This window comes from Anolis carolinensis, chromosome 3, assembly GCF_035594765.1.
Source record: "Anolis carolinensis isolate JA03-04 chromosome 3, rAnoCar3.1.pri, whole genome shotgun sequence".
NCBI lineage: Eukaryota > Metazoa > Chordata > Lepidosauria > Squamata > Dactyloidae > Anolis > Anolis carolinensis.
This window is the reverse complement of record NC_085843.1, coordinates 221,818,713-221,832,803: the sequence shown is the minus strand read 5'-3', so window position 1 is coordinate 221,832,803 and position 14,091 is coordinate 221,818,713. Positions and strand designations below refer to the sequence as shown.

Below are 14,091 nucleotides of genomic sequence, written 5' to 3'. Positions count from 1 at the left end.
AACTTCTTACATTGCCATGAATGGGTGGAATACAAAATGAAATAATTACAGAATTTTTGATGCAAAACAAAATGGCCCCCTTCTGAATTTTTTGAAACACTTACAAAATAGGGGGCCACCCAAAATTCATATTTCAAAAACAAAACAGATTTCTGGTGTTTCACACACCTCTATTAAATAATAGAAACCCCAGCCAGTTTACCAGCTGTTAGGATTTCTGGGAGTTGAAGGCCAAAAGATCTAGGGGTTGAAAGCCACTGTTCTATGGGCTGGGACACACTAGCCATCTTTTTGCTTCCCAAAGCCTTCTACCTCAGATTGCTTTAAAAGGTTTCTCATCTACATGTTGTTGTCATCCAGAATCTGAGACCAGCTGTAGCTCTGTAATCCACTGGATGAGGAATAGATCTTGGGGCTCTATACCAACAGACTCTTCAAATGCTGAACAGAAAGTGTTTAAGTTTCTGTCTCGATTATTGTTTCATTCTCAAATGTTTGATCTCTTTCCAAAACATTTTGCATGATTCTCCAAAAGCAAACCCTTTGTGTCAGTTTAGACCTATCCTTCCAGTGTTCAAAATCTCACAAGACACTCTTTTTTCTCTCTTACTTCAGTGGTGGCCCATGGGAGGGATAAGGTAGGATAAGAAGTCAAATTTGAGAATTTCCTGGGCTTAGTAAACATATTTGCAAAATATATGTATCCCCCGCTCAAAATCTTCTCTCTATTAAAAATGCCAATCAGAGACTGTAAACAACTAACTGACATCCATGGACTAACAACTAACAGCCAATGGGATATTGAATAGAAATTATGGAACAGATTAAGAGTAGGGAATTATTGTACTACCTCCGGGAATAAAATGCTTGAACAAGAATGTAAAAACTTTCCCAGAAATAATCTCTATGCTAATAAAGGCAATCCAGGCAATAAAATGTTATATGGCAGGAATGGGATAGGTAGAAGATTGCAGGAACCCTAATGGACTTTATTTGAAGTGTTCTGTTTTTCCATAAAGGACTTTCTAATAAACAAGGGATAATACATAGGAATTGTTTTAAAATAAGAGTCGCTTACCCTGTGTGGATACTCTCCACACTGACCCTGCCAAAAAAGGAGAAGAGAGGATTAAAAAGAGAATAGTTGAAGTTTTCAATGCTATAAACTAAAATAGATTCAAGGAGACAGGTTCACAGCAGGTGCATGCTTGGCGCAATTGCACCCATTTCAGCAGGGATGATGCTGATTTAGAGAACTGGCCTGCTCAATACTGAAACATCACATATAATTTTTATTGTATTACTTAAGCTACTGAGCTCTGTGCACTTCAAAGCTATTACTCTGATTCTTTTGTATGGTTAGTGCAATCCTCCATGTATTTGGTGTAACATGAACTTAGATATACTACTAGCAGGAGATTTGCTCATTTAAGCTGTAAAGTTTTCATGATTGAACAACCAGATTTTTTTCTTGACTTAGAGAAAGGAATTCCAAATGAAAAAAAATGGCTTTGTTGAAGGCTTTCATGGCCGGAATCACTGGATTGCTGTGAGTCTTTCGGGCTGTATGGCCATGTTCCAGAAGCTTTCTTACCTGACGTTTCGCCCACATCTATGGCAGGCATCCTCAGAGGTTGTGAAGTAGATACAACCTCTGAGGATGCCTTCTACAGATATGGATGAAACATCAGGAGAGAAATCTTCTGGAACATGGCCATACAGCCCTAAAAAATCATAGCAATCCAAAAATGGCTTTGTTCATGGACTTAAATATATGACTGTGACGTTATTTGCAAAAACAACTATAAATATAAAAAAAATGAGTTTCTAGATGTATCTGTATCCTAAAATGAGTTAAAATCTTCTTCTAGAGTCTGACCCAGAGCTTGGAAACATTAGATTATGGACTACAATATCCAACATCCCTCCTACCAGTAAGGATTATGAAATTTGCAATCCAAATGTTAACTTTTGTAAATAAGAATAGAACTTTACCTTTTCTCCTTTTGGGCCAGGGCTTCCCTAAGGAACACAAAAAGACATATGAAGAACTATTCTTGCAAGATAACTAAATGCAAAATAACTAAAGGCAACAAGGAGTAGTAGAAATACTCACTAGTTGCCCTTTGGGACCAGCTGGGCCCTTTGTTACAGGGAGGGGAGGGGGCAAGCAAAAGTTATATTCAGTGAAAAGCAAAATGAACAATGTGACAAATACAGTAGCACAAGATGTACTTTCTGTGGGAAATCTTTGCTACAACAGGGAGGAAACGTGAATAACTTTTATATTCTCTCACGATTATTTGTGTATTTTTTTGTGTATGAACATTTACAAAATGCCTAATCAGAATATTTGAAAGTTTTTACAGCAATCATATAAACCTTATTTACAATTTTAATCTTACCCTTATGTGTAATATATATGTTAGGCTAAACTACGTATAGATGACTGAAGAAATAGGTACATATTCAACATTTATAGCAAAATGAGAATTGTTTAAGCACATCCAATACTATTCGGGGAGGATATTCCACACAGTGGATACCTCCATGTTAAATGCTTTGCTTTGACTATTAATCATCTACTGCAATTATTCTCAACCACCTCCTCTTCTTCCACAATCAGATAGATTTGGGATCATATAGCAAACTGTTAGATATTATATATGTAGACTACAGGAACACTCCCTTTCTTGATGACAATTGTGATATAAATGGGGAAGATAATAAAAGAGACCATTGCCATTGCTATGCAATGTTGGCTTGAGCATCTGCTATAAGTAGCAAGCATGGTAATGGACCTTTCAACAACATTAGCCTTTCCATAGTTATAGCCTCACCACCAGTAAGAACATCCCCACTAATGAGATAAATAAGAATAAAAGGACTTCTAGATTTTGCAAAATAGGAGGCATTTCTTTGATAAGATAGTTGGCGAATGACAAGTATGAAATCTATGATGAAGTGAAGATCTGATTACTCTGCCATCAGGAGGCAATTTAACATCCACTCATCCCCCAATTCATTTTGAAAAGGTGAGCTGCAATGCAGGATGGTACAAAATAAGCACATGGTAAATCATCAGAGGAAAGGCAATAAAAATTCTGGTCCAACTCAACTGAAATGTGCTACTAATATGAAAACGCCAAGAACTACTCTGTTTTTAAGCAAAGCAATACATCTGAGAACCACATATGTGGGGCTGATTGGGGTAAATTGTAGGGGTGATACGGAAACGTGATGTTTCAGTATATTCAGTTTTATCATATTTGTTTATTGTATTGTTATAAATATTTTATTTAACTTACTATATGGCGTGTAAGCGTGTTTTATCAAGCCTTTTTGATACTGTGATATGGCCTAAGGGCTAATCAATACATTTACTTCTACTACCAAGAACTGCCACATGAAACTAACTTTTAGAAGGCAGTCTAAAAACTGCAATAAAATGTCAAAGTACAATTTTACAACATGGCTAGGATTCCAAATGAATACTGATTCTTTCTCTTTTTTAAAAAAGAATGCACTGTTCTCTTAAGGGAGGACAGACATATTTCTTTAGAGAAAACTAGGCATTTTTTGGATTTTTGGATCAAGCTGACAGAGGGATCCTGAGAGATATCACCCCAAAAAGTATAGTTTTCATGCTCTGAAAAAACCTCTCTTACTTGACCTCACCCATTTTGAAATTTAGAATGAAAGATTGATCCACTAGGCTGATCATAGACAAGTGGCTCAATAAGACCTATCTCTGGCACTTTCCTGGGGTTTTGAATTTTCCAGGCACTTACCAAGTCTACAACACATGGCTGAAGTGTTGTATTTGCCCTAGCATTACAAGATGTGGATGCCTACCCATGTTTTAGATCAGGGGTATCTAACATTTTGGCTTCCCTGAGGCACATTAGTGGGCCACATAAAAAAACCACAAACACTAATGATAATGGATAATGATAAAGAAATGGGACTGCGGTTAAACTGTTAGCTACATAAAATCTTGCCGACTGGAAGATCAGCAGTTCAAGCTGCGGGTCAGGGTGAGCTCCTGCCATCAGCCCTAGCTTCTGCTTACCTAGCAGTTTGAAAAGTAATGTGAGTAAATAAATAGGTACCGCTTTTGGTGGGGATGGAAAAGGTGCCCTGAAGACATGCCGGCAATTCAATCAGGAAGGTGTCTATGGACAACAGGTTCCTTGGTGTGGAAAAATGGAACAACAGCACTTCCCCATGGCCGAGTTGAGCATAGCCTCCAGATGCCGGAGTTGGAAAAAGAGGGAAGCCTTGCCTCTCTCCATGTACTGTCTGTCTTTGTTGTTAATTGTATATCGGCATTGAATGTTTGCCGTCTATGTATTTTGTAATCCTCTCTGAGTCCCCTTGGGGAGATAGAGCGGATTATAAATAAAATATTATTATTATTATTATTATTATTATTATTATTATTATTATTATTATTATTATTATTATTATAAACCCACAAAACGGTCCATGCATAATTCACCAACATAGATAAGCAATAATAATAATAATAATAAAGGCCTCATAAAATAGTCCTAATTATGTGTCATCCTATTCGGCATGTCTTTTAAAATCACTGAGCAGGTCTTCTGGCTGAACTGTTTGCAATTATAATGCAAATTACAGAAAATACTCCAATATTTGTTGATTACACACATATTGGAGTAAATACTCCAAAATTTTCACAATAGAGTTAAAACCTCTTCCCTACCCCCAAATCTTACGATTTTGTATTGGGCTGCATTCATTGGCATTCTAGGCCACAGGTTGGACAAACATGTTTGTAGATGGGAAAAACCCCACAATCAGTTCATCTGATAAAGAAAAAAAAACCCTGCACATTAAAAAAAAACCACCGGTGTCTGGCTGGAACACAAATACAGCACAAATGTACTACATTAACAAAGTAGGAGGAAGCAGAGTGACAATTAATTTGAATAGTGGACTTAAATTAAAATTCTGTGGATTTTGTGCCAAGTCAAGCAGAAGTCTGCCAGACCACAGTCCTGTAGTATTTGATAAATTGTTTGGTGGGATTATTTCATTAATTCAGAGAGGAAGTGCATACTATATCCTGTGGTTCACTCTGTTTCAGATGCAGGATAAAACTCTGGCCTCATTGAAAGCAAAGGCATGGCTCTAAAATAACCAGTACTTCAACCACATACTGAAATTAGATACTTTGTTGGAACAAGCCAAAACACACAGGGTGGCAGCAAAATTAACAAAGTGAGGAGAATTTATAGACCTGGAATTAAGTATGTGAAAGTGTGTCCAGTTACAAGCAAGAATGATCTGCCTTGGGTACATCTAGCTGCGCTTTCCAAGTTTCTGACTTGAATCATTTTGTGAACAGTTAATTTTCAAAACCTCATAGGTTTCCTGACAAATATTTCTGGTTAAAAAAGTAAATAAATCTAGAGAATGAAAATAGGATATGTTAACACAATTTCTCATTTCTTCATCCCATTTGTTTGATAAATTTCCCCCCGTCTTACTCTTCTGGACTAAAAGCACACATTCATTGCTTTCCATTAAGTGCATGCTAATCCTGTAAGACCATTTTCATGTTACTCCTATGGAGAAAAAACCTTGCCTGAGTCAAGAGCAACAGTATTTTTAGATTCTGATGCCTAAAATCCATTGAATAGTTACACTTAATGGTTTTTCCATGAAAATGTACTTCCAAGCTGGTATTCAGACATGTTTACTGGGTAATTCTGTGTGAATTACCCAGTATTCTTATGATGCAGTGACTGGTGTGTATGGTTTCCAAGAGAATTACTGAATGTAGACTTCAACGAAAAGCTGGCATTTATTTGATCATTTCTTCATATGCCCAGATTTCACCTTCTAAGGTCAGACAACTTCAAGATGAAGTCAGGGATGATGAAGTGTTGAGCTGACATTTGACAAAGCAACTATCATTATTGTAGATTTCATATTTGTCATTCTCCCAGCACCTCATACCTATGAGTAAATTCTTTCACTTTAAGAGTGTATAGATGTTATTCGAAAAATTCCCATTTTTATTACTTGATCTATATCGCCCAAGTGTGACTTAATACTAAAACAAATTAACAAAGTAGCCATCACAACAGACACTACATAAAAACAGCCAGTGTAAACTAAAACTTCCTTACTCAAAAAGGTAATTAATACCATGGTAACTATAATCAATGAACCCAATAGGACTATAGAGTATAAAGGTAAAGGTTTCTCCTGATGTTAAGTCCATTCATGTCTGACTCTGGGGGTTGGTGCTCATCTCAATTTCTAAGCCGAAGAGCCATAGACACCTCCAAGGTCATGTGGCCGGCATGACTGCATGGAGCACTATTACCTTCCCGCCGGAGCAGTACCTATTGATCTACTCACATTGGCATGTTTTCCAACAGCTAGGTTGGCAGAAGCTGGAGCAACAGCGGGCGCTCACTCCACTCCCGGGATTTGAACCTGGAACCTTTCGGTCTGCAAGTTCAGCAGCTCAGTGCTTTAACACACTTCGCCTTCGGGGCTCCAATAGAGTATAAACACGTCCCCATATCCACAGGGGACACATTCCTGAACATGGGACAGGAAACTACTTAACCCTACTTAAAAGAACAACTGCCAGATGTTATGATAAAGTTGCCCTGGAAGATCAGGAAAATTCTTAGAGATATATTATATATAGATATATTATACTTAGCAATTTGCTAGGTTTTCCAGTGTGACTATAATAACCTCTTAAGAAATATTGTTGAATTGAAAGGAGAACTTTAAAAATTCCATATTTTGTTGGATGCGGGTAGGTAAAACCATACTTACTGGTTTCACCAATACAAGATTCATACTGTATTCCCCCAGTAACACTATGTAACATGATTTTTGTTCCTGGGTTATAAATGTCATTTTCTAATTGGTTCTATCATAAAAAAATGGGAATGCTTGGATAAGCCATTTCCAATCATTAGAGCAAGCTGGTGAGCATGTAAAAATATCTCTGTTGTACCCGTGTTTAGGGTTTTGGGAATTTAAAAAAGCGAAGATTTTTGTAGCTATTTTTATAGGAAGGGGTGTTCTAAAAATGGCATTCTTCATCCAAAATTTATTTTACACCCCGCTTTAGGATATTTTCCCCATATTCTGCAGCATGTAGTATTCAAATTGAAGTGTTACATTGTCTTGACTACAGGAATTCATATTTCTATTTTCGCTATGTCATAGCTAAATCTGTACCTGAACACCATTGGAATCTGGCATATTTGTCAGTTCACTCTGCTGCAGCCACCCTGTACTGAATCAGGTGTATGTAGGGATCCAGTGGGGTTCTCTCATGGCTCTAGGATACTTCACTGATGATGTCGGACAAGATTGGGTAACTGTGGTCTTTCAGAAAGATTTGGACTGCATCTCCCACAATCTTTTGTGGCAGATATGTACTAGTTGAGGTGTCTGGGTGGAAGTTCTAAGCCAAAAATAAAGTTGGAAAGCCATCGTTGCCCGCTGTTTCAAGTACATGCAATGTAACTTGCATGTACAAATCAGTTCTTCCAAAGTGCTCAGCAGAGAAATGGAGGGGATATCTATTCCAAATAACCGTATGTCCTCAAAGCATAGTATCTATAAATCATCCCCCACCCAGCCACCATTTGTGCTCTTTCATTAGCTTGAAAGCTTCCAAATGCAACTCAGCATATCACATAGATACAAAATCCAATTACCATCTCTCCCTTCTGTCCAGGTTGCCCCTGAAATGGAAAAGAAGAATCTTTCAGGCATAGTAATTTCAGGTTTGATGACTTGGAACTATTATGGACCCTGAATTCCCTCTGAATTACCTTTCTTTGTTACATCATTCTAATGATTTCTCACACCATCACAGAATAATTTAATGGGGATATTTTTATCAATTCTATTTATAATCAATGACAATTTTTGTTTTATTTGGCACACCTTTACCACTTCATTCATAGAGCTGCCAAAACATACCAATCCAATAATTTAGAAGTAGAAGTCTTATAGAGAAAAAAACACTGGATCAAAACAGTGAAGCAATCTAAACACTGTATCAAAACAGAAAGCAATCTATGCTAGCGACAGGATTAGTAAAGCCTCTGTGACATTGTCCCAGAGAAGGTGCCCTTCTCCCATCAGACCACAAGCTGCTGATAATCAAAAGGGAAAGAGAAGAAACTACTTTTCACTTACTGGTTTGCCATCTAAACCAATTGGGCCCTGAAAAAAAGGAGAGAGAATCAGGTGAGAAATTGAATTAAATAGGTAAGAATTTAAAATGTACGTATGGCTCATCAATGTAGCCCATAGCTTTGAATACTATATAACAATGCTTGGAAAAGTTGCTGTGGCTGTGTTGGCTGAGTATTCTGAGAACTGTAATCTCCAAAAGCAATTTTCCAAGTTCAGAGTCTTGTACAACAGAAAAGGAAAGTACATTACAAGCTTTCTTGTGATTATACGAGAGTTACTATAGCATTTAGCGAAATAAAATTACAGTGAAATCATATGCATCATGAACTTGGACATCCCAATATGTTTATTTGATTGAACACAAATGTGGTTGCAGCCTTCATGAATGGTACAATATATTGCAATGACAGTTAACTTTTTGCTTTCAGAATTATATTTTAGCTTTCAGGGAACAAAGTTGTGCTAGCAGTTCATTACCACTATATAGTACAAGAAGTAGGATTCTTGTGACCAACTATGACATAGATAAATAAGCTGTGTAGAGTAGCCCCACAAATTTCATAGGACCTAGGGTCCTCTCTTTAGCCAATCTATGGTCCCACAACTGTACTTTCACATATCATCCACTACGATCGTTCCTTAATTTATTATTTTTATTTTAGTGCAATTTTGCAATTACAACATTCAAAACCACTCAAAAAAAGAAATGTAAATATGAAATATAATATAAGAGAAAAGGCAAAAAGTCAACTTGTGAATAGTGTGGGGGAGTGTGGAGAACAGAGGAATCCTGTCACCTAATGTCACTTTACTGCTAGCATGGTGGCGTAGAAACAGAAGAGACCCATTGTACCAAGGTTGGTGATAGTAACATTGCAGAATTGGGAACTATTGAACACTTTACCTATTAATAGCTAGAAAATGGGGAATCACTTGGGGGGGGGGAGAGGCAGACTGGCAACTAGGTGCACATGATTTAATGTGATAATAATACTAACAACACTTTATTTATATTCTGTCCTATCTCCCCAAGGGGACTCAGGGACAGTACACACTGCAAACATTCAATGCCTTTTGGATACAGGACAGAACAGAATAAGACAAACAGAAGGAGGTATGTACTCTTGAAGTCAGTTTTGGGTTTTTTTGGTGCCTTGGAGGTTGAGGTTGCACTCAGATTCAGTCACAGAGAATGCTGTTGCTTCATTATGACAAAGAGCCATCAGGACGTCCTCCTTCCACCTTCCTCTCAGTCACTACATTTCTGGTCTTGTTATTTACGGTGTTATTTATACCTCCCCTGCAATTTGCGGTACCCAATTTCTCTACTTACAGCTTATAAGCTGTTTTTGAATTGCTTAGGTAAACAGTGAGCTGGGTTTGAGGTTGAGCGCTCACCCCGACCGGGCTCTGAACTGGCCACCTTTCGGTTGGTAGATCTTATTACTGCTGGTGATTTACCAGCTGTGCTACATTCCAGCCCTGTGATAGGGATTGTCACTAAAGTCTAGCTGCAATACTGGTTTGCCTACCTTGTGTGATAAAGTCCTAAATCCTCCAGCACAATAATTTCCACCAGATGTTGACTTCAGAGTCACATTGGAGGAGTTAAAGATTCCTAAAGAGATCATATTAATTAAATCTGTGCATAATCAAATCCACAAAGTTAAACCTGTGGTGGGTCAACTGCATGTTCCACCATTATGGAACATTTAATGGCTTCTCAGTATTGAGGTCTCCCCCCAAAATGTGGCTGAACAGTGTAAAGAAGCATAGGCCCCATGAGCAAGGAGCCACTATCTTCTTCTCTGTGTATCTTGTTCTCAACCCAGGGGTCGGCATTCTGTTTTCCTGGGCCTTTGTGAGTGTGATCAATGAGCAGGTGGCTGGCTGGCTTGCTTGCTATAAGAATGGCCTCTCCCCTGCAGACATAGATTTTACGAACTTATCAAATGGGCTGGTTTCCCATCATAGGCTGCTTCACCCCCCCCTTTTACTGCACAGAGGCCTTCACACAACATAAAGGAACTTCCAGCTGGGCTTCATGCCAAAAAGAGAGGTGAAGCCACACAAGCCGATGCTGTGGCAACACAAGAGCCTCTCTGTGTTGCCTTCACTTCAATGGAGGGAAGCCAGGTGGTGACAGTTCTCCCCATGGGATGAGGGAGAAGGTAAGGTGGCTGATGTAGGGTATGGAGTAAACTGTGGCTTCTCCACACATCCCGTCGGGAGCTCATGAATTCACCTCGATGTGGGGTGAATCCATGGGCCTTTATGATGAGGTCCTTAGTCAAGGCCTCTTTTGGAAATATTTAATCAGTTAGTGGAGCTTGTGTCCCCATTCTCCTCCCCAGTAAAAGTTCTCAGGGAACTGATATTAATTCTGGTTGTCCATTAATGACTTTTGCCCATGTAATTGATGTTTTTGTTTCCTTTGCATAAATCTGGTGATATGACATCCAGTCTGGGGGACATAAGTCTGTTTAGGAATTCTTTGAGATGTAGGCTAATTGGGTAGATGGAAATTACACATTGGTATTGATCCATATGGATTCGACAGCCACCATGCCAGGCACCCCCTTATAAGGCAGGTTGGGTAGAAATGCTGTTTAGTACCTGTAAATTTAGTTTAGTACTAATTAAATGGCAGTCTCTTTGTTCAGCATCAATGTTGTGTACATTGCCCCAAAACACATTTACTTCTGTTACTCAACAGAAGATAGTAATTGTTCTAAATAGTTAAGGCTGGATCTACACTGCCCTATATGGCAGGATCTAGATTATCTGGCAGTGTAGACTCATATAATCCAGTTCAAAACACATATTCTGGGATCATATCCTGGGATATAGGGTGTAAGTGTAGGTCCTTTCTTTACAGGACACAATCAATAGCAGCCACATATCTTATGAGCAACTTTATCTCTCAAGAAGGCTTCAAAACAAATTGAGTACACTGTATAAAGTTCTTTAAGTTTTTGAAATAAGAACAATGAATACCAGTTATGAAAAAGTGAGAACCCTATATCAAAATGAAGGGGGGAACTAGAGAAAATACATGAAATTATTATTATCCTTATATATCTAATATTTAAAGCTACAAGGCATTCCACTATTTTTTTTGCACTTTTTCCTGCTGATGTTTGATACAAACAGTACCAAATTATTTTTCTCTCTCAGCAGTTCAGTCTTGTCTTGTCATTCCTCAGGATGGAGGACCAGTTCATTTGGTTTATACTGTCATTTTATGTACAAATGTTTGCTTTTAAGTGAGACTAAAGAGTCATAGTCTGGACTAAAAAGAAGAAAGGAATTGGACATCACTGCAAACAATCAAAATAAGGAACCTTTTGCTCATGTGGGTAATGAATCTTTACTTAAACCAAACATAGGAAAAGTTAAAGCATTTGTCATTGAATTTCTGAATACTCAGATCTTGATGTTAAGACAAATAGTTTTTTGTTTTTTTAGTTTGATATTATAGCATTTTTTGATGAATATTTTATAAAATTGAATTTCTTCCTTTTTTTGGTAAAAGCAAAACAAGAACTGAATGAAATGGCAAGATTTTTTTCCATGACATAATCCCAAGACAACCATTTTTAGAACAGATGCACTGAGAGGCATTTAGATCTGGTCATGCTGTAGAGACAGAAATATATCTTTCATACATAACACTACATATTAAAAGTGCCACTTACCGGAAACCCAGGAAAACCTCTTGTTCCCGGCTGTCCCTGAATAGAACAAAACGGAAAAAGAGATTAGAAGAAAGAGATGAGGCAGCAAGATGTTTGATTAAATCACTGTGTTAGGCTTTGCAACTGCCCACTAGCCATAATTTGCAAGATGAAAGTAGTACACTTATATTACATGGCCAGAGCAATTTCCTCCTGGCTTGAGAAAACAAGCAACACAAGATACTGTTACTCCTATGTTCTGCTAGTTCAGAAAAGAGTCCTGAAATCATTCATTTCAATGTGTAAATTTCTCCATCACCAGAATATTTTTGCACCTGGAAATTATATATATGTGTGCGTATGCATGTATGTGTATGTATATATACATACAGACATATTGCAGTCTAATCCCCAGCAACATTTCTTAAACTGCAGCATCCCTGTGCAGAGGCTATTGCCTATATGGTTGCTCTCCCTCTACAATTGCTCCCACATTGTCCTGGGTCCTCAAGAGATATTTCTACCAATGTGGTTCAGCTTTAGGATGTACTTATAAGACATACAAATGACAGGCTTCCTAAGGACTGATCATTGCTTTCGAAGTTTAGAAACATCTTGTGAAGCCAAACTATTCAGGCAGAAGCCTTCTTTGGTTTTTGTGGAGGAAATCACATAAGCTACTGTAAAAAGACCAGAAAATGCATGTATAAATGGAGTCTTAAGTCTTTATTGAATTATACATTATGCATTAGAGCAAAAGCAATTTTGCTATTGGTTGTGCATGTTCTGAGTTAGTGCAAAAGTGTAATCCAAAAGAGTTTTTATAATGCAATAGCTTATATAAGTTAGTTGGCTAGCTAGTTACATAATGATAGTGATTCTGCATATATGAAAAAGGAACACCATGGCCATAGAAGCCACATAGAAGTGCAACATAGAAGTGCAGTCAAGATGGCAAAAGTTATTAATGTGGAAGATGTATGAACTAGTAGGGGTGTGTAAAATGGTACCGAATTCCATTCTGTTTTTGCGTGCCCCCCCCCATTCTGTTTTAGGGAAGATTGTTTCCAAAGCTGAACTCAGGGTTCCGAATTACGAATCCAAACGGTCCTCCCAATCTCCTGAAATCTTCCTGAAAACAGAATGTGGAGCATCTGAAATTCAAAACAAAAACAGAACAGATTTGCACACCCCTACAAACTAGGAGAGGTTGGGAAAGACAAAGTGTTGCACCTCAAAACCGCACTGGAGCCCCAGACTATAACCAAAGCATGTTGTTTATTGAAGAATATATGTAAGCAATAGCAAATCAAAATTCAAGTTCAATGAAACAAAGTTGTAGTCCACCAGGTACAAGAGACTTGAGAGTCTTGAAGCAAGGGTCCAAGAGAATCAAACACAAGAATAAACTTCAACAAGGTATCAAAATTAGTCCAAGGAACAGGAACAAAATTGGAACAGATAACAGGATCTTTGACTGGAACAAGGAATCCAAACTGCAAAACTTCCAGGAACAATGACTGGATTATCCACAATTCCCCAAGACCAAGAACATAGACTGGAACAAAACTCAATATACAAGGCTACATGAACTTGGCATGAAAATCCACAAGAATATGGAAACAGGATTCTTTGAGAGCATGTACAGGAACCACGCTCGGTGAGCAAAGTTACCATTTCTGAAAATCTCTCTCAGAGGTAGCTCTTCTTAAAGCTGAAATCAAGGCCTCTTCCTGTGGGAAGTTTGACCAAAACCCTTTCTCATTAATAGCCTTTTGCTGCGCCTCAGAAACTTCCTTTCTTGTCTCTGTTGATATATAGCTTTCTTTCTGTCAACCTCTTTAGCCTTATCACCACTGACATGCCCATCTGGCAGAAGAAAGTTCGACCTTGACTCTCCCAAAGTATGCGGTTCAAACTGCCTTCTTGAAATCATTGTGTGCCTGTTCCCAGAATCCTCAGCAACCTCCTGTAACTGGCTGTCCAGAACCAGCAGACCCAACTGGCTGCATGGGAATGCTAGGCTCCAACCAGAGTCTACTGGCAAGTCAGGCACAGGTATGATCACAGGCTAAACAGGCCCAACCCAAGGCTCCCAAGGCTCATCTGACAGCTCAGATGCAGGCTGGGCTACAACACCAAATTCCTTCCTGCTGGGTTAACCTAGTATGAACTGTTTATGACCATTGACCTCATTTTATAG

General features: G+C 38.3%; 1 protein-coding gene across 1 annotated transcript in view; it reads right to left on the bottom strand.

Moving 5' to 3' along the window:
• Positions 1-14,091, bottom strand: part of col13a1 (collagen type XIII alpha 1 chain) — a 161,138-nt gene that overhangs the window by 111,203 nt on the left and 35,844 nt on the right. The window contains exons 5-10 of the mRNA XM_016992189.2: positions 11,910-11,945; positions 8,212-8,238; positions 7,725-7,751; positions 2,117-2,143; positions 1,996-2,022; positions 1,079-1,105 (exon numbers count right to left, since the gene is read on the bottom strand). Coding sequence (XP_016847678.1) covers positions 1,079-1,105; positions 1,996-2,022; positions 2,117-2,143; positions 7,725-7,751; positions 8,212-8,238; positions 11,910-11,945 — 171 coding nt within the window. The remainder of the gene's footprint in view (positions 1-1,078; positions 1,106-1,995; positions 2,023-2,116; positions 2,144-7,724; positions 7,752-8,211; positions 8,239-11,909; positions 11,946-14,091) is intronic.